The sequence below is a fragment of the Sceloporus undulatus genome, chromosome 2 (genome assembly GCF_019175285.1).
Source record: "Sceloporus undulatus isolate JIND9_A2432 ecotype Alabama chromosome 2, SceUnd_v1.1, whole genome shotgun sequence".
Lineage (NCBI taxonomy): Eukaryota > Metazoa > Chordata > Lepidosauria > Squamata > Phrynosomatidae > Sceloporus > Sceloporus undulatus.
The window spans coordinates 129,406,561-129,433,741 of NC_056523.1; the positions used below are offsets into that span (position 1 = coordinate 129,406,561).

At 39.6% G+C, this 27,181-nt stretch overlaps 1 protein-coding gene across 7 annotated transcripts in view; it reads right to left on the reverse strand.

Annotated features, from left to right (window-relative positions):
• ARHGAP44 (Rho GTPase activating protein 44) overlaps positions 1 to 27,181 on the reverse strand; it is a 142,165-nt gene that overhangs the window by 51,745 nt on the left and 63,239 nt on the right. For all 7 annotated transcript variants that reach the window (XM_042450018.1, XM_042450017.1, XM_042450019.1 and 4 more), the window contains exon 2: positions 2,456 to 2,495. In XM_042450018.1, coding sequence (XP_042305952.1) covers positions 2,456 to 2,495 — 40 coding nt within the window. The remainder of the gene's footprint in view (positions 1 to 2,455; positions 2,496 to 27,181) is intronic.

The following is a 27,181-nucleotide window of genomic DNA, read 5'->3' on the forward strand; positions in this document are numbered from 1 at the left end:
CTGGATATTGTTTGAGGCTTCTTTAGATAAATATAACTGCTTCTTGGCATACACAAATACATTTGATGTTCAGATTCAGTCACTGCCAGGAAAGATGAGTGATCCATTGGCCTCTGAGATTTAAACACAGACTTAGCAGCTAAATTTCTCATATTATTTTACATGGCTGTTAATGCCATTGACTGAAACATACTGATTTCCTTTTCTGTATCATCATGATTAAGGATGAAATTGACTTTGCACTGATCCTATTCATTCCTCCTCAATTTTTGGGAATGATCAAAACTATGTGAATTTGCATAAGTTAATAAATATACATGCTCAGTAAACTGAAGAAGAGATACATACACAAGTCTATATGCAAACAATACATCCTTACTTTCTCTAAAGTAGAAATGGCACGTACACTGCTTTGTCAAGATATATATATCTTAAAAGGCAGGATCCAGTCATACATTTCTGTTGGAAGAATTACAAAATACAGTGGAATTGGGGGAAGGCAATTCCACGTTTCCACGGCAATCCCCATATTGACTTTGGAGAGCTGGAAAGCCCTCTGCAACTGGATTGCAGATGTTCTAGAAGTCTGGAGATGAGAAGGGAAGGATAGAGATAGAAAGAATATATTTGGACTTCTCTGAAGATGCCAGCCACAGATGTTTGCAAAACGTCAGGAGGAAAATTTTCTGGAACATTAATAATAATAATAATAATAATAATAATAATAATAATAATAATAAATTTATTTATGTTTCCCCGCCTCTCCCATTGGATCGCAGCGGGGTTACAGACTATAAAACCATTACAGAACTATTATAAAATATAAAACAGTACAAAAATACACTCATATCATATAACATACATATCCAGGGTAAGGCAGAGGATCAAACGACCAGCGTAAATATCTTTATTCTTCAAGGGGAAAAGCTTGACAGAAAGGTTTTTAATCTCTTTTTAAATGTATCCAAGGGGTCACAAGACGGAGCTCCTCGGGAAGACTATTCCAGATCCGCGGGGCTGCCATTGAAAAGGCCATCTGGGATGTGGAAACGTATTTGGAGGATGGTATTACCAACAGATTCTTCCCGGATGTTCTGAGTGTGCGGGACGGATCATATGGGGAGATGTGGTCCCTCAAGTAACTCGGGCCCAACATGGCCACATATCCCAAAAAAACCATAAAAAACAATATATTTGGATGCTTCCAACTGTAAAATATACTTTGCTTGTGGAAATGTAGCATAAATGGCTGATCTCCCCAATCTACTGTTGTTTTGGATTACAATTCCCATCAGCTTCAGCCAGCACAACCAATGGTCAAAGATGACAAACTAGATATTTTTCTCCCTCCCTCCCTTGTGCTCTCTGTCTTTCTCTCATAATATGAAGCACACGTGTACTAGATGTGTATCTATTGCACACACTGAGACACAGACAATTTCTATGATTATCACACAGGAGGAACAGCATCCTCAAAATCTGCTAATCACGTGATCGGGGATCGGAGATTATCAAACCCCTGTGTGCTTCTCCCATCCTTCTCCTGTATGTAATATGTAATGGAGCCATCCCTGCGTGCTTCTCCCATCAGTAAAGTGTAATGGAGCCATCATTTGGTATTAACAGGAACTCCTGTTAATACCAAATGACAGCTCCATTACACTTTACTGGGAGAAGCATGTGGGGATGTGATACTCTTCAACCCCCGATTGTGTGATTAGCAAAGTTTAAGGATTGGAGAAGGACGTTGTGCCTCCCATGTGATCATTTCCTATGTGTCCGTTTGTGTGTGTGTGTGTGTCTGTATGTGTACATTCTCGTTTATGAACTCTCACATTTCTATTCTATTCTGAAATAGCACCATCCCTGGTGGCTTATCTGCTGAACACATAGACTGGCCATAGAAAAACTCAGTGGTGATGCAGAAGAACTACAGAGTTTCAGCTAAAGCAAAACCACCTTGACATTTAAAAAAATATTCTACCTAATTAAAAGAAAAGGAAAAAGGAACAGAAGTACTACTGAGCTACAAAACTGTTTTTACTGTGTAACCCCAGATACTGATCCCAGTCATAACAGCAGGGGTTGAAGCTTTTTAAAATAGCTACTGTAAAAATCCACGGTATCAAAGGACTGCATTCCTATCCATCTTTTATCAGAATATCAATTAATGCTGGCTTTCATTTTCATAGCTACAGCACAGTGACAAAGCCCACTGTTAGTCCTAACTAACCAGTTCAATTTATTGGATTTACTTAGGCATTGATTCACCATTCAAAATTTGATTTAATGGGTTTACTGTAGTTGAGAGTAACTACGAGGATTCCAGTTATTAATTCTTGCTATGTTCTGCTTGCAGGATTGCTTTTCTTCATGGATGGGATAGTACCAATTAGCAAACAATGTGTTTTCAATGTATATTGGACAGAAAGGATGGAAAAGAAAAGCACTGTACCTGCAAAAGATCTTCACTCAGAACTTCTGTTTTTTCAGCCCTAATGAGAAAGAAAGGAAAAGGTTATTCAACAAAGAAAACTTCAAAATAGCCAAACATCTGAATGAAATGCCACAAATAAAGTTTCTTTTTATTTTTGTTATATGGAGAGAGAGGGGTACCAGGGGGGTTGAATGAAGATTTGGAGATGAAATGTCTTATATTAAAAAAATTCAATATTGCATCAGCTAGATAGAACAGAACTGAGTAACGTTATGGACAGATTGCATCATATATCTTCTCATTTTCTCTTCAATTATAATACTTCAAAAATCCAGAAGTATAAATCCATTGGTAGTCCTAGTATAGTCTCTTCCTTCTAATATTCAGTGTCCACTTTGTTGAGAGTGTAGACTGAAACTCCAGAAATCTCTGATAACAGGTATGTATATAATATGGATAATAAATACTATTTGATTTTTAAGAAATTGTGTTTTAAGAGATGATTTATGTGTTGCCCCAATACAAAACTATAATAAATGTACTTTTATTTATTTTATAATTAGCCCCTGAAGAAGGCCGATGTGTGGCAAGGTCGAAACTCATTGAGCTTTTTAAGATAATAAAGTCTGTGTACCATCAACAGCATGTGTGACTTCATTTTCTTTAACTCTTCTACTGTGAATACATGCTTTCCAGTTTTTATTCTGTTCCTATACTGAGAGACAACCATAGAAGGTAAGTGTGGTGTAGTACTTAGTGCTGGGCAAGAATTTTGGGGGGAAATGAATTCAAGTTGCCACTCAGCTGTGAAGCTCACTGGAACATGTTGGGCCTTCATAGTCTTTTAATCTCCTCCTTAGCCTAGGTCACAGAGTTGTTGGGTGAATAAAAGTAGGAAGGAGGACCACATAAGCCATTCTGGGTTCCTTGAAGGAAAAGGTGCAATAACAGTGAAATAAGTGGAGGACAGCCTGCAGTGCTTGTAACATAGGGTAGCCTTTCTCTAGTGGGGCAAAACTGGCCTTAGTATCTATTAAAATGGCTATATAATACAGTATATGGCAGAAGTGCTAGTACTTCACCTTTGTCTACATCAGAGATGGGCAAAGTGTACTTCTGGGGCCATGTATGTCTTGCAAAAACATTTTTTTAATTACCCCCAGTCACCCTTCGTCTGGCAAAATAAGGGAAATAGCTTGTCCTGGAAGTCCCTAGAAGTGGTGATTCAACTTTTAAATACACCTTACTGACAATCTGCATTGTTTGACATTAAAAATATCAAATTTTCTTCCGTTCTTTCCAATTTTATTGGTTTTGGCATTTGGCAGCCTTTGGAGAGTCCTAGGAACAGAAAGTTGGCTAAAATTCTGGGCCCAGTGAAATTTGTCTGTTCCAACTGTATGTCAAACATACAATTATTTTTAGCTACTTCCATAGCAATTTGGGCACCTCAGAGGCCATTTACTTATTTACATTTTTTAAAAAAAATAAAAAAACCCTTCATTTTCTTTTTAAAAATCTAAGGCCGCTTACAATTACAAAATTAAACAAGCTATTAACAAACCAATAATCACAGTAAAACAAAAATCTGTTGTTCTGTGCCTTCAAGTTGTTTCCGACTTATGGTAATTCTACAGTGAACCCATTACAGGGTTCTCTTGGCAAGTTTTGTCAGAGGGGTTTGCCATTGCCATCCTCTGAGGCTGAGGGAGTGTGACTTGCCCAGGGTCATCCAGTGGGTTTCATGGCTGAGTGGGGATTTGAACCCTGTTGTCCAGAGACATAGTCCAAGTCTCAAACCACTACACCATGCTGGCTCCCCCAAAGAAATACATATACATATACAACTACTTCATTACAACTACTTAGCTGGCTACAGCCACAAAAATACAACAATCTAAAAAACCAACCAATCAACCAACTCTCCAACAAACAGCAACATGTGCATAAGAGAGAAAAACAATTTCACCATATGAACAAAAATACAAATTGGATCAGAAGATTCTTAACATAAGAGCTCTCCTTCTGGTCCAGACCAAAGGCCTACTTATTCTAGCATCCTCTTGGCTTCAGCAGCCAACAGAATGCTTCTGGGATTTCTAAAAGCCAGTCATAAGGGGAACTGATCTCTTTTTCATGGCTGTTTCCCTGCAAATGGTAGAGGCATGATCCCCTGCATTCCTTCCTCCTTCCTTATTTATTTGTTTGTTTTGAAGCCTGCTCATCTCCCAATACAGGCCCCAGCCAGCATAAAGCCATTGTAATCTTTATTCTCCACACATTTAATGGAATCAATCTAAAGCATACACAGAGGGAAGGGACATTTGGCCCTTCAGAAGCTGGCAAACTACTCTACACATCTAGTGTATTCAATTACAATATCATACCAAAGGCCTGACTAGCTGGGGCTGTTGGGAATGGGAGTCCAACACCGCTGTAGGGTGGGCAGTGATCCCCTGCTCTGCTCCAGTGCAATCCAATCCCATGTTTAGTAAAAGACAAAAGATTTATACTATCTGAAGAGACACCAGAGTATGACACAGGATTGGCAGTGAAGGACAGTATCCAATGGTGCTGGCTGTCCAGGCTCTACTGAAAGAGTAATCTGAGTCACTGTCAAAATGTGTCTCAAAATTATGAAGTTTTTCCTGATATCCAGAAAAAAATATCTCCCTTAAATTTCACACGGGTTTTGATATTTGAAAGCTGCTATTGCATCTTCTCTTTATCTTCTCTTAGACATATCCTATCTCTTCCAACTCTTCTCTGGGTACACTGCAGTTTGCCCTTTTAAAATGTGATGCCCAGCACTGAGCAAAGTTCTCCAAACACGGGTTGACAGTTACCTCCTAGGATCTGGCCACTGCTGCTTTTGTTTACGCCAACTAATAATATGTTAAATTTTTGTTATTGTGTACCTTCAAGTTGTTTCTGACTTATGGCAACCCTAAGGTTTCTGAAGCTCAGAGTAGTATATGACTTGCCCATGCTCACACAGTCGGTTTCTGTGGCTGAGCAGGGAATCGAACCCTGGTCTTGTAGTCCAACACTCAAACCACTACTCCACACTGGCTTTCTTGTATTCAAAGTGTGATCCACCAAGATACCTGGCTCCTATTTGTGCTTTTGATTTGTGTTGTACCTAAACACAAGACTTCACATTTGACACAGTTGAATTTCATCTTGTTTGGCCAGGCATATCAGCAAGAAAGCCTCTTCACAACAATGGGACAGAAGGGATAACTCACATTTGGTCTGACTTTAATGGTTTCAGATCAGTTTTGCTCTCAGGATGCATCTGCATTGCAGAAGTAATCCAGTCTGACACCACTTTAAGTGCCATGCCTCAATGCTTTGGAATTCTGGGAACTGCCTTTTCTGTCAGAGAGCTCTGATGCCTCAGCAAACTGTAATTCCCAGAATTCTATAGCACTTAGCCATGGCAGTTAAAGTGGTGTCAAACTGGATTTTTTTCTGCAATGCAGATGCAGTTTATATCAGAGAAACTAGGATGCTCATTTCTCTGCTCCTTTGCTGACAGCTGAACATTTTCACATCTCCCTTCCTCTACCATTACTTCAAACTTAACAGGATGTGGACCTAACATATATATTGGAAAATATATTCAGATAATGCCTTGCTCTGACTCATTTGATACATATGCATGTACTGGGTAGATTCCCCAATTTTCTAGTACAAATCTGGCAGTCTAACATATGGAGACTATTAAAAACTGAAAAACATTTTTTAATGAAATGCATAGCTCATAAAAATGTTTTTCTTGTTGGGTGACTGTCATCCTTCAGAACTGATATACCTGAATGCTGATTTTTTTGTGTGTATGTGTGATGAAATACCAATTTCAAGGTTCAAAGAACACAACAAAACTGGATCAGAAAGTTCAAGGAGAACCTGTCATGCTTGAAAATTTGACCTTTGCATCAGGAGATATCAAGGCCTAGTTTAAACATTATTTTGCTTCTGCTCTAATAAATATCAAGACTACATCTGGAATTTGTCCTGGAACAATAAGAACTTTAGAAACTGCCTTGTGGGATCAGAATAGGAGTCTAACAGGAACAAAGGTTCATAATTTACTCCATCTCCCACTGAAGCCTGGCATGTGCCCTTTAGAAACCCCAAACCCAGCAACACCAAGACAACCGTTTCCTACTGATTTGTTGTGAAATCTGGCAATCATAAGTCTATTACTTCCAAATACAAGGTTCACTTTTCTGTGCCTGTGCTGAGGTAACATGGCTGACAATCACTGAGGTCCACAATCCACTACTTATTTATATTCAATATTTTTGTACCACCTGTCACTCCACAGTTTGCAGGAAGTACACAAAATAAGAATAAATAAAAAATAAGATAAAAATCTAAATACAGTACAAAAATGTAACAAAATCCAAAGCTCTCCAGTCTATACAGAATTGCAGCAGTTAAGAGCAGCTTGAAACTATAATGGTTTGCTTTAAATTGCCAATGTAAAGAAAAGGTCTTTGGCATGAATGCCAGCTACATGTCTTCTACTCAAGGGAAAGCTATTCCAAAGCACAGCTACCCTCCTGGCAAATGAGCATCTGAAATAAGTGGGACAACCAGAAGAGTGTCCTGTCAGGGTCTCAAGCAGATCACTACTGGAGTAGATGAGCTCTTGGACACTGTAGTCCAGAGCTTTTTACGAGTTTATATGCCCTCGTGGCGCAGTAGTTAAATGCCTGTACTGCAGCCACTCGTTCAATACCAGCCACAGGCTCAGGTTCAACTCAGACTTGCATCCTTCCGGGTTCACTAAAACTAGTACCCAGCTTGTTGGGGGCAATTAGCTTACACATTGTAAACCACTTAAGGAGTGCTTAAGGGCACTGAAAAACGGTATAGAAATGTCATTCCCAAGACCAATCAACCTATAAGAAAGGAAAAAAAATCATACAATTCCCATTCCCTGGCAATAAAAATGCCACAAAAACAGATAGAATAATTTGCTTCACCATTCCTGATACCCCAAACCAGATGTCAGATGCAGCTGATTTAGTCCACTTAATGGTAGAGCTAGCCCTATGCATTTTTGTAATGAATGTATAAAATTACCAGTGTGTGGATTACTGTGGCAGGAATGGCAACATAATAGCTGACATTCCTGATAAAGCTAACAAAAGGCACTCCTTGTCACTACAGTGGTCCCTTCTTTTACGTGGGGGATCTGTTCCAGACCCGACCCCCCCATGTAAAAGAAATTCCGCCTATGCTTGAGCCTCATTACAAGTAATGGGGCTCATGCTTGCAGCGGCACAGCACCATGGCTCCACACGTGCCATTGCTCCTTCCGTCTCACGGCGCCGCTTCTTCCGTTGCTGTTTTCAGCGTATGCTGAAAGCAGCGTATAATGCACCTGTGTATAATGCGGGTGCACTGTATTTCCACTTGGGCCTCCAATGACAACGATGGATCAAAGATACACCCCCAAACTATAGGCCTGCTACTTCAGGGGGTGTGCAATGGTGTGCAGCACAGGCAGCCTGCTAAACCACAGACATCAAGGCCATTAAGCCAAGGGGCCTGTTCCATCTTGACAGGATTCAACTACAGTTTACTGACCCATATCCAGCTCAACACTAGATCTAGGCACAGGTCTGGAAGCTGAGCAGCTACTCCTGAATCAGATATAACAGAGAAACAGATGAACATACTGTGCTTTAAATTCCCTAGTGGTATTCCCAACTGCTTCACTCAAATATTAATAGTGGAGTGAAAACTGTACCATGCAGCACCCTGTCACATAAGAGCCAAGGTACTTGGCTCTATTTTCTGGAACCAACCCTGCAAGTAGGAGTAGAATCATAGCAATACAGAGCCACCAACTCACAGACTTCGTCCAGGATAAAATCATGGAGGTGGTTAATGGAATCTGCTATGAAATCAAATAGCAACAACAGAGCCACATTCTCCCTGTTCCAGTAAAGTTCATCATCAGTGCAATCAAATCCGACTCAGCTCTAAAACCTAGACCGAAATGGGGAATAGGTTCAAGTGGTAATCTGAATTATCAGCCATCTGGCCTTGTGCACCCTCGATGATAATGATGTCCCTGACATCATGGCATCACCGTATTTCCTGATGTCACTAGAGCCAGTGCTGCAATAGAAAACCTGGCTTTGCAACACAGAGACCCTAATGCAGGCTGAAGGAAGGCTTCCACAGAGATCTCAATGACTTTGCCTATCCTGTGCTTTGCTTCATCCAAAGAACACTAAGGGCATACAAAACTCCTCATTCTAATTTGAATTCAGAGTTAACAGTACAGATTCCCTTGTGTGTTGGTGGCCTTTGCAAGTGGGAGGGCAAATGGCACAAGAAGAGGGGGCAATACTGCTATTACCCTTACTGATTGGAAAGATGATATAAAATCCCAAGGATGGAGCTTTGGGGAAGCATGCTCTCTGATTTCTTTATACATTGGGTTAAGCTCAGTGGCCAGACAGTGCATCCTGCTTGGCATTATGAACATCTTCCAAGAGTCCCTAATGTTGGGTTGCTGACATCATTTCAAGTAGATTGCCCCAAAAGATATTAGCAAGTATTCATGAGTATGTGTAACCTTCTAAAAAGCATTTAAAAGCATAGCAAACATCACTATGCAGAGTTAAAGGCTTTCATGGCCGGCATCCATAGTTTTTTGTGGGTTTTTCGGGCTATGTGGCCATGTTCCAGAAGAGTTTCTTCCTGACGTTTCGCCAGCATCTGTGGCTGGCATCTTCAGGAATTCAGGTATTTGTTAAATATGATAGAAGACCAGGAACTGGAAAGGACAAATGGCAAACTGATTTTTCTGTTCATAGTCGCGGCTAGAATGCTTTATGCAAAGTATTGGAAGTCTAAGGAGGTTCCATCAATAGATGAATGGAAAAATCAAATTATATGAAATGTATGAAACGGACAAACTAGTATGCCTGATGAAAACAGACTCAATGTCAGAGTTTTTAAAGGATCTCCTATTTATATCAAGAAGAGAGTCCTAATAGATATATAGCTATTGTAGATTAAAGTTAAACGTTTATGAGGGTGCCAGATTTATTGATACAAAGATACGAGTGTATTATTTATTTATGCTATGTGATATAGTGGCCACACGTTGGATTATAGAGGGTGGTTAGTAGAGCATTAGCGGGAGGATTAAGGAACTGGATCCATGGGCAATAAAAATAGAGAGTGTGGATGGCAACGCTCTTTATAATATGACTGTATTTAACGCAGAGATCCGTTTGGATACACAGTTGGGATTTAATGAATGTGGAATAAGTTTTCTAGATTGGATACTTAACAATTATTAAGAGTATGTTTTGAATATAGATCACTCATATCAAGCAACAAGGGCTCAGTTAAGGAAGTTGCGTTTTGTATTTGCGTCTGTACGTTTATGTTCGTGTAGTTTAAGGGGTGGTGGTGGGTGTAGGGGCCTGGATGGTTTTATATTTTGTATGGGTGTATGTTACAGTTTGTAATACTGTATATTGTATATTGTGTTTCCTCGTCTGTACTGCTTTTAATTAATAAAAACTATTTAAAAAAAACAACAACATACAATCACACATTCCATGGGATTCATCCTGTGTGATAAACTCCTAAGGACACACACAAAAAAGAAGATGTGATTTGAAGGATGAGGTGTGTGAAAGCCATGTATTTGTTGTGAAACAAACATAGAAGATATATCTTATACTTCAGATGGAAGTCATGAACTAGCAAGAGTGAAATCTCTCTTATGTAGAAATGAGGTGTTTTCAGGATTACATGGAGAAGGAACTGAAACAAAACACATGTTATACAAAGTGTGTGAATGTGACTAGTGCAAAGGAAAACATGAGAAGGTAGGGGTCTAATCAATATGTAATTCAGCTTCTCAAAACCACCAAGATGGCTATCTAATATCAAATGATTTCTCCATATGGTGTGTGTGCGTGTGTGCGTGTGTGTGTACAAGAGAATCGGAGTGATTTAATTAATCCAATAATATCTTATACATTACAACAGGGCTGATTAACTTGTGGCTTTCCATATATTGTTAAAGTTTTTCTCTGCCCTAATCAAGTATATTAATATTGAGGATGACTGATGATGATGATGATGTTTATTAATAATGCCATTTCCACCAAAGGGCAGAACAGTAAACATCAATTAAAGGGTGCATCTACAACTTAGAAATAATGCAGTTTGACACCATTTTAAATGGTCTAGCTGCAGCCTATGGAATTCTGGGATTTGTAGTTTTACAAAGTCTTCAGCCTTGTCTGCCATAAAGTGCTGGAGCCTCACAAAACTACAAATCCCAGGATTCTGCAAGGTGGACCATGGCAGTTAAAGTGGTGTCAAACTGCATTATTTCTACAGTGTAGATGAATACAAATACAATATGTGTTCATATCTGTTTTAAATCTGTGATCTATTCTCTATACTAGCTGGGCTGGTAGGGCTTGTAGACCAAACTATCTGGAGAGCAGATACAGCTATTCTAGAATATGCTCAGTGTGAGTGTAAAACCTCAGGTCCAGAGTAAATGTTCACTGGAAACTCTGGCTGGAGAGCTTGCCAGCAGCCACGAAGCCTGCCATGCATCCTTAACATGAACACTTAGATAAAATACAAATCTGATCATGTTAAATGTTAAATGCTTGAAGGCTTGCAGCGAATGAGGCAGCCACACTGAAAAAACCTCAGAACCATTCATGCTTTGCTTCCTTGTGACTTCGTGCTTAACGAACTGACACAATTAGCACTCGCAGTAATGCCAATGTATATACAGTAGAGACTATGCTTCCCAAATGACAATACCATAGTCAAATGTATCTCAAAAATGCTTCATCAGCATTAGCTGGCCAGAGAAAGATCAAAATTCATGCTTTCTCAAGGAGGTGGAAAGAGGAACTGGGCTCTGTATAGAAGCCCAGCAGATAGACTGAATTGGAGAAATATTTAAAAGCATGGTCTTTCAAGCAAATTTAGTCAAGGTACTGGGGAAACACCACCTCTTTCTACTATTCTCTTCCCAAATCCCCAGAATAATAATACAAACTGTACATGAAATTCAAAATAACACACATATATACAGTTGGAATGATAACATACCTAGACTATGCCTTTATTATCATATCCATAAAGGTATTCTATACAGTACATGAAAATTCTTTCTGCTATCACATTTTTAAATGAGTGCATTTCAACAGGAAAACATGTAGACAGATTGGACAGATCTAAACTGCTTAACATATGGACTACAAAACTCAGGTGAGAATGCTAAAATGCTTTTAATTTTTAATTGATCTCCAAATGTTTCACTAGTAAAAAAAATACATTTTAAAATATATATCAAAGGCCATCCTAAAATTTAAACTACAGTGGATAGAATAATATCTACTCCTTCTGAAACAATTTGCTAGCTGAGGTAAGGAATAGATGCAAAGTTAAGAAAAGTTACTTTTGTGGATTGTAGCTCCCAAAATCCCCTAGCCAGCCTGGCACATCTCTCTGAGGACTGACATTCTTTTCACATTAGTGTGAGGATCATCACTACAAAAGGAAGAAGCTAATAAATTCATATGAAAGATAGCTTGCATGCTAACAGGCAATAAAACTCATTTATGATATCATTTCAGTACAATAGTCTTAGCAGTACTGCAGCCAAAGAAGTCTTCCAGGAAATATTGCACCTTCTTTGCTTCCATTTAATGTACCTTAATTTCTCAAGATCTTACATCTTGGTACTATGTGAGACACAGTTGGCTAATGTTCAACATATTCTTTATTTAAATGCTTACATAATTGTGACTATATCCATTCAGAGTGATAGAAAGTTATGAGGTGATTGTTGCTCCATCTTATCAGATTCTACAATATACATGGTCACTATATAAAATGATTTCATTCTGCTTAGCAATTGAACTGTTTTATAATTTAACAGCATGCATAAAGAGTCTCTATAACTTCAGCATACCGACATTATCATCTTGCTGATAACCTATTAAATAGGAATGTATGCATCATGATGTTTATTCAGTCTATTCATTGTCCATACACACTGTAAGGGGATCACAACACCAGCCAAAAAAAGGTGTTGTGATCCCCTTGCTAGGTGCCCACAACTAGCAACTCCATCTTGTCTAGACTGTATTACATTTTATTGATTCTCATCCAGACAGTGAAGCTTACCACACTGTTCCTCTTGGGTCTGTTCTGAGAACGGAATGGAAGGAGCAGGAACGAGTGGGGGACGGATTTTACCGCAGACTCCAGTCCCTCACTCGTTCCATTCCCCCTCTCTTCCATTCTTAATCCGTTCCAGAGGGGGCAATTTTTAAGAACTGTTCAGAACAGTTTTCAAAAAGCGGAGTGGGCATGGGAGAGAGGGGGAATGGAACCAGTGAGGGACTAAAGTGTGGGGTAAAATCTGTCCCCCACTCATTCCATTTCCTGCTGGGCCGTTCTGAGAACGGCCCTGAAGACCTGTGTGGTAAGCTTCAATGACTGACTCCAGATACCTATTCAGTACTTCTACCTCTCCTTTTGATTTGGTTGAAAACAATTGTGAAAGGGTAATTAGAAGTGTTCACCACAAATTCCCAGAGAACATCTTCCCTGGTTTCTCAGTGATTATAAACAAAGAGGGGGAGAGAAGAAGAGCCCTGCTGTATCCCAGACCACAGCTGCCACAGGACGGATCAAATTTCCTCCAGCACCACTGTCTAGAGCTCTCGTGGCACAATGGTTAAATGCTGGTACTGCAGCCACTCACTCACGAACCACAAGGTTGTGAGTTCAATACCAGCCAGCGGCTCAGGGTTGACTCAGCCTGGCATCCTTTGAAGGTTACTAAAATTAGTACCCAGCTTGACAAGGGAATTAGCTTACATATTGTAAACCGCAGACAGTGCACTGATAAGCAGTACAGAAATGTACTTGGTATTGCTATCTAGAACTGCTCATAATGATATGAACAAAATCACAGTAATGCTATTTATCTGTTTATTATTTACATACTGGGCTATGGTAGCGCACCCCTCTTTGTCTTCACAATAACCTGTGAGATAGATCAGGCTTACAGAAGCTCACACAGTGAATTCCATAACTGAGTGGGGACTAGAATATGGATCTCCCAGGTCCCAGTTCAGCACATAAATGAGTAAATAACAACAATACCCTCAACTTAGATCTCTGGTGGCCTTTCTAGAAATGTATCACTACTCACAACGTTGAAAACTGCTGAGAAATCCAAGAAAATCTATCAGTCACTTGCCCCTTGCCTTACATCCAGTGGGGAAGTTTAAATCTCATTATAAAGTGACCTAACCATGGCAAAAGAACTCCTGAAAATTCTTTTATACAGAAATCAAATAATCAAATTGAGTGTACAACCTGGCTTGTAGGACTGAATGGATTCCAGAAAAGCTCTTATGCCACCACAACTGCCATGAAGTTATGAGTTGAACTCAAGAAGGCAACTTCTGCATCAATTCAATCAATGGCCTCAAGAAAGATAGTGTCTGAGGTAGTGGGATGGTTGACAGATTAATAGGAACTTTCAGCTTTCACATCAGGGGTAAACAAAATGAATTGGTTTTTGTGGTTCAACATAAGGCCCTGCTAGTCTGTTTTTGCAGCCCTCCCCTCCCTCCAGACTGACTCTTTTTCCAGGAGAGATAAGAGGAAACTGCCTCTCCCAACAACATGTGATCGCTACTTTTAGATCAGGTGTAGACAAAAGCATGCAGCATTGTCTACACCTGATCTTGGTGTCACACCCAGGGCTGATTCTCTGCCCATTAAATAAGTTGTTTGTGTAGGCAGGTGATGGAGGTGGCAGTGATATACACAGGAAAAGCATTACCTCAAAATCTAAAGCAGTGTTGCTGACTCAGACAAAAACAATCTTGATACATTTACAATGATGCAATGCTGGGAGGATGATGACATTTGTGACAGACAAGTCACTAAGGAATATGGTGTGTGTTTAGCATCAAGAAAAACAAGATGAAAGAATATGATGCAGGATTCTGGCATTTGGCAAATAATGGGCCACTGCTGATGGAGAAAAAACAAAAACAAACCAACAAACAAACAAAAAAACAACCCCAAAACCACTGGGTTCCACCTTTTAGTAATCAGATATAGACTGAGTATCAGGAAATTTGGTTCTTTGATATTAAGAAACAGGAAATTTGGTGTTACATAACAGAAAGTTGTTGACTGTGGTTTCACTGAGGTTTTTATCTTCAGAAAGAAAATACAGAAGGCAGCATGGTCTAGGGAACTACCATTTATTGTTACCGATTAAAAGTATTTAGGAGGTCACTGTCCAACAGAGCTCCCTAAGCAATGTACAATGCAGAACATAAAAATTGAAGTCATTAAAACAAATAAAAAATATTGATAAAAGCTAGTTTTAAAATTTGGTTATTTAGTTCTGTTTGTCTACTGCAAACTCTGTAGGAATGTACTACAACTACACAACTCAACAGTGCTAGGAGGTACATAGTACATCAGCAACCCTTTAAACAGCCAAATTAAGCCTTGCTTCAAACTACACAGTGTTGCACCTGCTGATCAGGTGTAGAAATTATTTCTCTGAGGTAGTGCTAAAAATCCTTTTCCTATAATATCTCACTTTAGTATAAAAGCAGTTAGGAAAATATATGAGAACTAAAAACTATTATACCTAGAACTCTCACTGATACTGTAGTTCCAAACCACTTGCTATCCCAAATATAGAAATGAAGAAAGGGGGAGGGGGGGCAAGGCTATGAAAACATGGCCCTCAACAGTACAAGCGGAATGTGGAATAAGAAATATGAAGAGAATTCATCACTTTACTAAATCTAGACTCAGGAAATAGGGGCACTTCCCCCCATTCCAGCACAAATGTCTAGAAAGAAGGACTTCTGCAGTTGTGGCAATGGGGAGGGGATGGAAGAAGGAAAAGAGTAAACCTAATGACATAAAGCACATCTCTAGGAAGTGTTGAACATGGAATGAAAACTACTTCAAAGAATTAACAGAATAAACAAGTCTGGACACAGCAGTTGTAACACATCAAAGAATCCTCAAGTCATCCTCCTCATGCATAGATTTCATCTATGAACAAAATATGAGCTCTACTGGATCAATCCTTAAAGCCTACCTAGTCCAGCATCCCAATTCCCACACTGCTTTGTCACCTTCCTTAACAAACTAGAGATTATTTTAACCCATATTTTAAACTCTTGCTCACACATCAGGAGCTTGTCAAAATGAACCTAAGTTTTGGCTTATTTCTCTTCCTGGTCAGGCAGAAGGACAAGCAATCAATGTGCAAGCCCAGTATCGGGTAGGGCTCTGGTCTGCTCAGGCACAGAATAGTATATTATAGCTTAGTGTAATGTGTAAATGATGCCACAAACATCTTATTTTTGTCACATGTATTCCAAAGCATTTTGCTTGCTCTCTCCAAGTGCTAAGTGAACACTAAAGTTGAAAAGACACTAAGCATGGCTATTCTTCCAGCATCAAGGTCTGTCTCGTATTCATTATGTGGGATGTGGATAGTATGTTTCTGGAATTATTTCAAAACTTGCTGGAGATTCCAATGCAATGTTTTGAAAGTTTTTTTTTTTTTAAATTGCATGGAAAAGTTTTAAAACAACAAAGACCTTTGCTAGTGACTTGCATACCAAGAACTGTAAGGGAGCTGTCCAGCCTCCAAGCTTCCTACTGGTTTCCTTGTTTGCCATGGTATTTCCACTTAGTTTAAAGTTTTCCTGAACACATGAAATCTAAAGCCCCAGGCAAGATTGCTACTATGAAGTGAGCATTAAAAGCAAACCACTGTGAATAAAATGTGTGATTGAGGAGTTTGTGCCATGCCCAAATAATAGTCTGAAGATCTGAGATTCAGCCCCACTGCTAAATTTCAGCAAGTCCTAACCTGGCCAAGTGTCCAGATAGGAGATCACCCGTGAATCTCCTATTCTGCATTTTGGAGATCTCTGAGAGGACGGATGGATACAGGAATAACAAAGTCTTTAAAAGCAGGAACCTTACAGTTTTCATTATTAAAACATGAAAATCTTTACTGTTTTGAGCTGTATGTGGTAACCGTGCAACATGTATTATGTGGGCAGAAGGTTACATTTTAAGGAGGATGGCAAAACTTGGCTTTGTCTTACTTCCCTCAAGCAACTTCTGTCTTAATAATAATAAAAAAAACCCCTCAAGTGTTTTTAGCAAGCAGCCATGAAGACATAAACACCACGACATTCATCATCACTGAGCTGTGGTTGCCTAGTTGCAACCATTTTATTAGCTCAGGTCAATGTGTACCTTGACAATAAAAGAAGAAAAAAGTGGTAGCAAAGCACCTTAGCAAAGTCTATTGAAGTCAGTGGAACAATGACTGAATTCTGAAACAGTTAAGGATTGCCAGCAAATGTGCTCTCATACAAGTTGACTTATTTTTAACAGCACATTTTAAGTGCCAGCAGGAAGGAAAAGATAGAAATAGGCTTAGGAAGATGCTCTCAGACGGCTTAAGAAAATGAGCTATCTACGCTGCATGGGCAGAGGCAGAGAGAGAGAGAACAATCAAGAAACTGAGAATAGCACAACAGCCCCTCAGTCATGATAGGGTCACTCACTAGCTGAAAGGTTAAAAAAACAAAAATCTCTTCCCGCAGTACTGTGCCTACCCTGTGGGATTACTGAACATATCTTTATCCCATAAATATTAAAGGGCTTATCTGTTTTCCCCTGGAATCAGACCATTTTGGTCCATAAGGAGAGGAATTGTACAGGAGTAAATAGCATAATAGACTTGAAGTGAAAATATCTCCAGGACTGAAACAGGCATTTCTAAAACACCAGTCGTAATATGGAAGCCGTTGTTGAAACTATAATATCTGCTGGTATGCTCACATTATTTTCACCCTTCTTTCCATTTGGCCTTTGACAAGAAATTTTAAGATGTAAATACAGTTATCTTCACCAGGAAAGTGGTCTCCCACAGCTTTTAATAGAGTGAAAATATCCTCAGCATCCCCGAAGTGGACACTGCACTTTTTGCTACTGGTGGGTTATATGGGGTTTTTTCCAATCTTAGAAAATAATTAATCTTCATTGCCATTCTCACAATGATGGTTGGCATTTGAGAACAGCCTTTGTTATGGACTCACGAGAAGATCGAACCCAATGAATTTTATTTTAAACAGCCATTTGTGAGCACCTTGACTTAAGAGACAATACACAAGATGGCTCAAGTAATAAAATAAACAGATAACAGGCTGAGTCTCCCTTATCTGAAATGCTTGGGACCAGAAGTGTTTTCAGATTTTTTCAGATTTTGGAATATCTGTATACACTTAATGATTCTGGAGAAGTGACCCAAGTCAAAATATGAAATTCTTTTATGTTTGGTATATACATAACCTGAAGGTAATTTTATATGCATAGTTTTTAATAATTTTGTACATGAAATAAAGTTTGTAAGAAAAAGCAAGATAAGCGAAAAGGGTTTTACAGACTTTCTAAACATATTGTTGAAAGACTCTATGGAGTTAGGAGGGGGCCATGCTGAAAATGCTCTCTTTTCTTGAGCCAGCACAAAGAACAGTTACTGGAAGACCTATGAATCAGGAAATCCTCTGGAGGAGACAGAGGTTAAAGACCCAGAAAGGATATAGGGGTATGGACCAGGGTTGGGATAGGTTTGGCTTGTGGGCTACTTGTAGCCTCTGCAAACTTTTTTGAAGACCCCAAACCTCACAGGAGAACCCCCCAGGTTTCCTTGCTCCCCCTGTTGATTTTTTGGGTGACTTTTATTTAATGAAAATGCTCCCATTCAAGAAAAGCTTTCTCAGGCTAAATGCTGAAACTGGAACCTTTGAGTGTGCTGGGAGTGACTATGCAGCCCATGGGTAGCCATTGGAGGAAGGAGGAATGCCCCCAACCCCTTTGCAAAATGGCATGAAAGGAGAACACGAACAAGGACTGTCTTATCTCAACACACAGGACTTTTGATCTCACTACTTGGTCCTCAGGACTTTTTTTTAAAATAGTACCACAGATAATGCTTTCAATAAAGCAAAGCCCATGCTGTAAGATTAAGAATAACCCTTTTTTTTGTTTGTTTAGGAACACAGCACGGAACATGAAATCAGAATATCAAGTGACAAAATTAAAATGGAACTTTATTTAAAAGCCCAGTTTAACCAGAAATGGAGTAAATGGGTATGGCTGAGATAAACAGTTAGAGAGAGGGTTCTACAAGGTTCTTCCAAAAGTACCTTGTAAAACTGGAGGCAGGTAGTGGTCTTCCCTGAAAACAAAAATATAAATCTTTCTCATGTACAGCAGCTGGCATGAGAGTCTGATTCTTCCCAATGTTGCTCCTTGCCAGTGAAAATGCCACACCTAATTTGACAGGAAGAATACTCCTGGGTACAGGTACATCTAATGAGTTCACTAATTAAGTGATTTTGAAACAATTCACCAATGGTTTCTGATCAGGTAAATGATTTTTCCATGCATATTTGAACCCAACTGGAAACTGACAAAAGAGAATGCGCTACAATACAATTTTAACAGAGTCTAAGTGAAAGAATGTTATATCCTGCCTCACAGATAACAGAGCATTTAAAGGTTATATTCTACTTTAACTGGTTTTATATCAGAGTCAAAAAGTCTGTTAGCTTCAGTCTCCTTGGACAATGGTCAGGAATGGGAGGTGGACTCCAGCAATATCTGAAGTGCCACAAATTTTCTAGCATTGCCTTACAACAGGAATAAACAACTTAAGCATGTCCAGGAACCAATTCCCCACTTCAAAACGGCTACAGACTATTTTTATTTTTTTAATAATAAAATAAATAAAACTGGACACCCTCTGCCAAATTCCCATGGCAAAGCAGGAAAGGCTTGTTTTAAAGAGATTTCCACAATTTCAATTTCAGGCCATGAACACCCAATTAAACATTACTGGCTTCTTTAGAATTTCAGTGCTGAGGCTCATTTTGCCTGTAGACTGCAAAACAGCATTGAGCAACAAATGCAACCTATGGAACAGGATGCAAGCTCAGCCAACTAAATTTCTGCAAATTTTACACCAAATTCTACATTATCTGGGAGACAACACTGGGGTGCAGATGGATATTATTGGGGCAGTGAGGAAAACTAGAGAAGAAAAGCAAAAATTGGGTCTACGGTTTGCTGGAATGAATCATCACTTGTACATCCTTCATTGATAAAGTAGGTAACAACCTCAGTACAGATATCTCCCCAACACAGGGCACACAGATCTATTTAGGTGCCATGGCACACAATCAGTTAAAAGAGAGGTAACTAAAATCTTCAGAGATGCTTGTGAGTCAAGATTAATTGTTGGCAAATAGTACTATATCATCCACGAAGTGCTCCTTTCATGGATTCAGTTGTTTAGCATTAACAAGGAAACAAGAATAAGGGAAAGGTCCATTCTTCATCTTTGTGGCTCTGGTGAATGTGTGACAGCAATTTATTTTTCTCATCCCAAGCCAAACTGTATGGGCAAAAGAAGAAAAAGGATTGGAAATGGGGAGAATAGACATATTTTCAGACAGGAACTATAGTGCTGCTACTGCTGATTCAAGGGTAGATGGGTAGGATTAACAACGAAACCAGTTATCCTGTCACTCTGTCAACAAGCTTAAACAAAGGCAAAACACATATTTACTTAACTGGCAAAAGTAACAGAAACTGAAAAAGAAACTACTGAGGCTACAGTGCTTGGTTGTCTGGCAAATGAACACTGCATAAAAGGAACAATAGCCCTTGAAAAGTAAATACAAACAATATGCAGCATGCATCTCAGCAATCTCTCAGAAATTAAGTAGATCAGAAGCCTCTCACAGAATTGCTATAACATCCACCCAGCATGGCTTTATAATTGCATTCAACTTGTACACACTGTTCATTTCAGTGGTCAAGCCAGTTTTTTAGAACAAGCTCACATCACCAAAACAGATGAGTAATGCCATTAAATCTTGAAATAATGTCTTCAGACCACACTCAGACAGCCTTCCTCAATCCTAACATCTCTTAAGTGTGGCCTCTGTCAACACAGGGCCTCATATTATTTATGATGTCCATTCCTATTGTGCCCTTCATATATATAAAAAATCCAAGATCAAACTATCCAGACATTATAACTCTTCATTCTCAGAACTCTAGTGAGTGAACAATGTTCACACAAACACATTTAAATATAATATTAAACACAAATATCACCAACCAGAAATTGCCAGTCTCCTAAAATACAGCACAAAGTAAAAGATGAAACAACACCTGATTATTCTCTGAAATATATGCACACACATATTCTCTCTCTCTCTCTCTCTCTCACACACACACACACACACACACACAGACAGAACGAATATAAATGATAAGCAAATCCATGCTTAGTTGAATAAATAGGTCTTAACTTGATGTCAAAATAACAGCAAGGTTAATGACAGGCATACCTCTTGGGTATTCCAAAGCCACAAAACCACAACACTTTCTTCCCTCCAACAGAGACTTGAGTTTCATACAACTACTTAGGAAATGAATCCTTCACCCCCCCCCCCCCTAAGTTTAGAATTTTCTAAAGTTTCAGATTTCCTTTATCTTGGAAATCTGCATCCTCCTAGACTCCACCCAAGACTCTGCCCACACTAGGTACATATACACTTTTTCTCCAACAAAATAAACCTGTCACATCATATTTTCCTCTGCCCAAGTAGGCACTCTAAGTATATACCATAGCCATCTGGACTTGTTCATGGCATATGGGATTAGTTTTTTTTTTTCTTGGAGAAACATAATGACCAGGCAGGCACAGTAGCTGTGTCACAGGTCTTCTCCTCTAGCATCAAATCACTGCTGTTCAACACATGCAGTCTCATCATGTGCACAGAGGAGAGCAGCAGAGTTCGGTTGGGACAACCAGTGCAGATGCAGCAACATCTTTCCTCCCATTAACTGCTACCTATAGATGCTGCTCAGAGGCATGACCATGTGGTTTGCAGACAAGCGCCAGTGTCCAAAGGCAAGAAATCAAAAGGTTTGATCTGACAAAACTGAAGGGAGACAGAATGGGTAACCAAAATCACATCAAAATGGAGTCAGGGACATTAAAGGCTAATTGATATTTCCTGTCTGAGTAAGAATCATAGAATAATAGTTGGAAGAGACCACAAGGGCCATTCAGTCCAACCCCCTGCCATGCAGGAAATCACAATCAAAGCATCCCCAACAGATGGCCATCCAGCCTCTGTTTAAAGACTTCTAAGGAAGGAGACTCCACTACACTCCGGGGGAGTTTGTTCCACTGTCGAACAGCCCTTACTGTCAGGAAGTTCCTCCTAATGTTGAGGTGCAATCTCTTTTCCTGAAGCTTGCATCCATTGCTCCGGGTCCTAGTCTCTGGAGCAGCAGAAGACAATCAAGCTCCCTCCTCAATATGACATCTCTTCAAGTATTTAAACAGGGCTATCATGTCACCTCTTAACCTTCTCTTCTCCAGGCTAAACATCCCCAGCTCCCTAAGTCGTTCCTCGTAGGGCATGGCTTCCAGACTCTTCACCATTTTAGTCGTTCTCCTTTGGTACATGCTTCCAGTTTCTCCACATCTTTTTTTTTAATATTTCGTGTGCCCAGCTACTGGTCACAAAATTCCAGGTGGGGCTCTACCAAGCAGAATAGAGTGGAAACTATTACTTCTCCTTGATCTAGACACTCTCTTTTTAAGGGCTAGTTCTCCCCCTCCTTGGTGCCCTTTTTCCACTACATTTCAGCTGGCCAAAAGCGTTTGTTCTTGGATCTTGCAACGTCTGGTAGAATCATGTCTTTACCCTTGCCACATTTGAGAAGGCAGCATGCCTGGTTGCATATCCACTTCCCTCCAGGCTTTTCACAACAGTAGACTCAGCATCAAAGTATGAATCCACGCTCACTTAAACACTCCATGCTCATACCTTCCTAAACAATTGACCAGATGCTAAAACTAGCACAACGCGTGTGGCCTGGCAGGAAGCTTCATGCGGCAGTGGCTGGGTTTTGTTGGTGGAAACAACAAAACCACTCTGTGTAGCACTGACAGGCATACACACACTTTCCATTTTATGTTCGGAGAGAAAGAAGAAAATTTTTTTAAGAACGAGGGTAGAGAAAGATTCACGGTTGGGCAACGTGGCCATTCCTTTTTTTTTGTAGCCCTCATCCCCTAGAGACTCCTGGAAGACTCCGGGATAGGCAAATATTACTAGCTTATACCCCTCACTGCATTGTTTAAACTTTTAACAATACGACGGGGGGAAGGGGGGGCTATAAGGAGACTTCTAGCTATTTATGCTTCTGTTCTCTTTTTACTATGGCAGTCCATGTGGGCCTTGCAGCCACAACATGGCAGCTGCCCAATCCACGTACCTGTGACACATATGGTCATATAATGGGCCAAAACACACTGCAAAAATAAACCAGTTTGACACCACATTAATTGCTCTGGCTCAGTGATGGGGAATCCTGGGAATTGAAGTTTGTGGTAGCATCAGTGCTCTCAAGTAGAGAATGCTAAATGTCTCACAAAACTAAAGTTCCCAGAATTCCACAGCAATGAACCAGGGTAGTTAAAGTGGTATGAATCTGGATTATTTCTACAATGTGTATTGGCTCAAAGGTGGCCACTTGTACAGATAACATTTCTCTGAGTGTTTCTTTCCAGAGTAGTCCTTCTATCTGGTCCTTTTAGCTTAGTAGTTTCTACTGTGCATGCCAGCAGGCAGATTCACTGTTACCATGCCACCAAGATTACATGCTGCACAAGAAAGAAATCCCATGTTCTCATCTACTTGGATAGTGGTTGCACAAGCTGAGAAAAACTGACAAAGCAGAGGAGAGGAACACTCAAAATAACAGCCATTATGTGAGCATGAAAAAAAAAACAACACCACAATTTAAGGCAGTAGATCCACTGAGATACAGAAACAGAAAAGATTCAAAGACAATAAAGGGGTGCAGTATGCGTCAGATAAGCTAGAAAATTGCTGAGAGACTTTCTTGTTCTCTTCGGAAAATACAGGGGGGAAATGTGTGAGAATATGTTATACTGGAAATACAGGAATGCAGGAAGGGCCATTTCAAGAAGTGATGTGAAAGTAAATATGTGTGTTGGTGTGTGTGTACCTATGCACGCTTGTGGAGAAAAAACTGAAGCGGGGGGGGGGGGGTGATCCCTCCTTGACTGACATTAGGAATTCCTCTTGGATGGTCCTTTCCCACAGTTTACGATGTTAATATCTCTCCTGTAGGCTGAAAAACTAAAAGCAAATTGGGACAGATAAGGATTATCCAGGTATGTGAAGGCAAAAATCATATGGCTTGTGATGGAGTAAGTATCCCCTTCTGACTATTGATCCTGGCCTGTAAATTTGTCCCTCCCCTAGGCTGGAGAGCATAGTTCTCAAATGTGCAATGTAAGCACATGATTCTCCAGACTTTGCAAGATCCAAGAACAAACTCTTACCTAAGGTTAAGGATACATAGTATAATAGACAATTATACACTTAGCTTGAACAACAAGTGCTTGATCACCTTCACAGTGAAAAGTTTTGGCACTACGATTCCATTTTAATCGCCATGGATACATCCATTGGAAACCTGAGTTTGGGAAGTTTGGTCAGATGCAACAGAGCTCTCCAGCCAACAATTCTCAAGGACTCTCCCTATATTGGATTCCCCAGGATTCCATAGGATGCAGCAATGGCATTTAACGTTGAAATAGAGCTGTAATTTTGTAATGTGTGAATATCAGATTTCCAATGGAACCAGAACTTTTCCCAACATGACCCATACGTTGGGTGATAAAGTCAGGAAACGACACTGGAGGATATTGATGTACATGGTGACAGCTTCAAGAATTGTATATGCCAAAACCTGGAAAGGTAAAGAAACACCGACTAGAAAAGAATGGTTAATGAAGCTGTATGATATGGTTGATTTACATAAACTAATATTGATGATGGTTATTAAACAGACTAGGAGAAGATTGGAAAAACCAACAAGATTTTGGAGACAAAGATGGAATCAATTATCAATATTATGCTCTGAAGACATATCTATAGTAGAATGAGAATCTTTTCATTTAACCTAAACTATGAGCATGTATAAACATATATCAATGTTGCTATTGTTATTGGCTACTAAACTTTTCATTTTGGACAATATATGTTTGAATTGAAACATTAGACTATTTAATGGTGTTTTAATCCTCCCTGCCCACAAAATGCTAAGGTGATACCCAAACATACACAGAGATAGATTGATATAACCATTCCATCAGTAGGACACATATATATATGGTTATGTGTATGGATTTAAGTGGATTCTTACTATATAACCAACACTGAGATGGAAGAAAGTCAATAGAGATTTAAGAATTGGAAGAAATACAACAAAGAACTTTAAAGATGTACAGTATAAGAGAAGTATTGTATTATTAGTTTTGGATGTTCACGGTCTACTCTGTAATCTTTATATATTCTGATGAACTTTTTGTATATTAATTTATTTATTATTATTTTATCTATAAAAACAATATTTTAAAAAGAGCTGTAATTCTGTAGCGTGAAAGAAACCAGACACTATCAGCTGTAGGAAGTACAATGTGAGGTTTGTGGAGTGACAAATTTTACCTTGTCAGCTAATTTTTCTAATCTATTATTTTACTCACAGTCCTCCTAGAACATATGTTATTATGATTTGTCTTGGGTCTTATGAATGCATATGAGTAATGGGACAAGACACTGCAAGGCACTGTTTTCACAAACTGACAGGAACCACCACGGTGTGCCTTTCTCTCTCCTTACACAGAATAGCCTGGCCTCTGGAATCTGCAGTGTGTACCTGGCAGGACTTAAAATATCTCATTCTGTTTCTCCTCTTGTGCCCAAGAAAAAGTAATCACTCTTGTTGCTTTCATGTCAAAAGAAATTTGTTACACTACTCACTGAAACACAGTTACATTTTTCATTAACACCCTGTTGTCAAAGCTTGCTAGGGTGTTTTGATTCTGTCTTTTCACTGTTAGAAGTGTGCCAAGCCACTCAGTCTGCTACTACTTCTGACACTGGAATCCATGTTGATTTATCAGTGGCTCCCAGACACAATGTCTTAAGTTGCTACAGAATTCTTTCACAGAGCCATGCGCTAGAATGCTCATGTGCAAGAGTGTTCAAAGAGTATAGTTTATGGGTAGAGTTTGAACATTGTAGCATCAGCACTCAAGGGGGTCCATGGAGCAATGTTATAGTGCCCTGGTGGCGCAGTGGTTAAATGCCTGTACTGCAGCCATTCACTCGAAACCACAAGGTTGCGTGTTCAAGACCAGCAAAAGGGCCCAAGCTCGACTCAGGCTTGCATCCTTCTGAGGTCGCTAAAATGAGTACCCAGACTGTTGGGGGCAAATTAGCTTACTTGCTAATTAGCTTACTTGCTGTTCACCGCTATGATCTTTGGAATAGCGGTATATAAATAAATAAATAAAAAATAAAGAAGCTATGCAAGACATGTGCAGATTAGATTTAATTCAAAAAAGAGAAGAAAAAATGGTTGGGGAGGGGACAAACATGTAGCCCCTCAAAACTAGCAATATTATGGATGTGGGGGAAAGGAATGATGCAAAGCAATGGCACTTTGCACCTATTACTAGAAAAAAAATTACTTACATTGAGTTTCCCTTATCTGAAATGCTTGAGACCAGAGATGTTTGGGATTTTGACATATTTGCTTATACATAATGATACATCTTAAAGATGGGACCCAAGTATAAATAAGAAATTCATGAATGTTGTATATACACCTGAATTGCATAGCCTGAAGGTTATTTTATATGCATTATTTTTAGATAATTTTGTGCATGAAACAAAGTTTGTGTACACTGAACCATCAGAAAGGAAAAGTGTCACTATTTTGGCCAGCTAAGTGCACAATTTGAGTTTTGAAGTATTTTGGATTTTGGAGTTCCAGAGAGAGACTCAATCTGTACTGCATTATCTCCAAGACCTGCTCATTCAGTAGCACCAGAGATGCTGCAGGCACTCTCAACCAGCTGACCACAACTCATGTAGCATCCCTATTCAGTCTTTCCCTTGGCAGGTGTTTCTATGGCACCTATTCCCAGGAGCAGCACTTAGCTGCTCTTGCACTCTTGAGCAGCCTTCCTCTTCACAGTCTAACATGCAGCAGACAGATGCCACTGTAACTACTACACAACACAGGGTGTGAACCCTGCAAATGAATGGGTGCCACCACACTTGAAAAGAAGGAATCTCCCTCTTACTGCCATCTTTTGTCCCAAGGCACTACATACTAGAAGAATCTTGGGCTTGGCCATGAGACCCATTTATTTTCCCGGCTTTTGCCGTGGAGAAAGTGAACAAGTGCCACAAGAGGCCACTGTAGAGCAGTATTGTTATTCCTGCAGAGGTGACTGCCAAAAAAGTGCCATTCAAAGCAGCTTCCTTCCGGTCTGACACTTTCCCTGCAGACAAGCCCAGATTATACAACAAGAGACATGGATATCGGCTGTTGGGCACAATCATCTTGCACAGAAGGGCCTTTCTGAATCTGGCGTTCACCCGCATGCTGTATTTACAGGCAACATTTATGCTGCTTCTATAACAAACCAGAAAGAGTAGAAGGAAC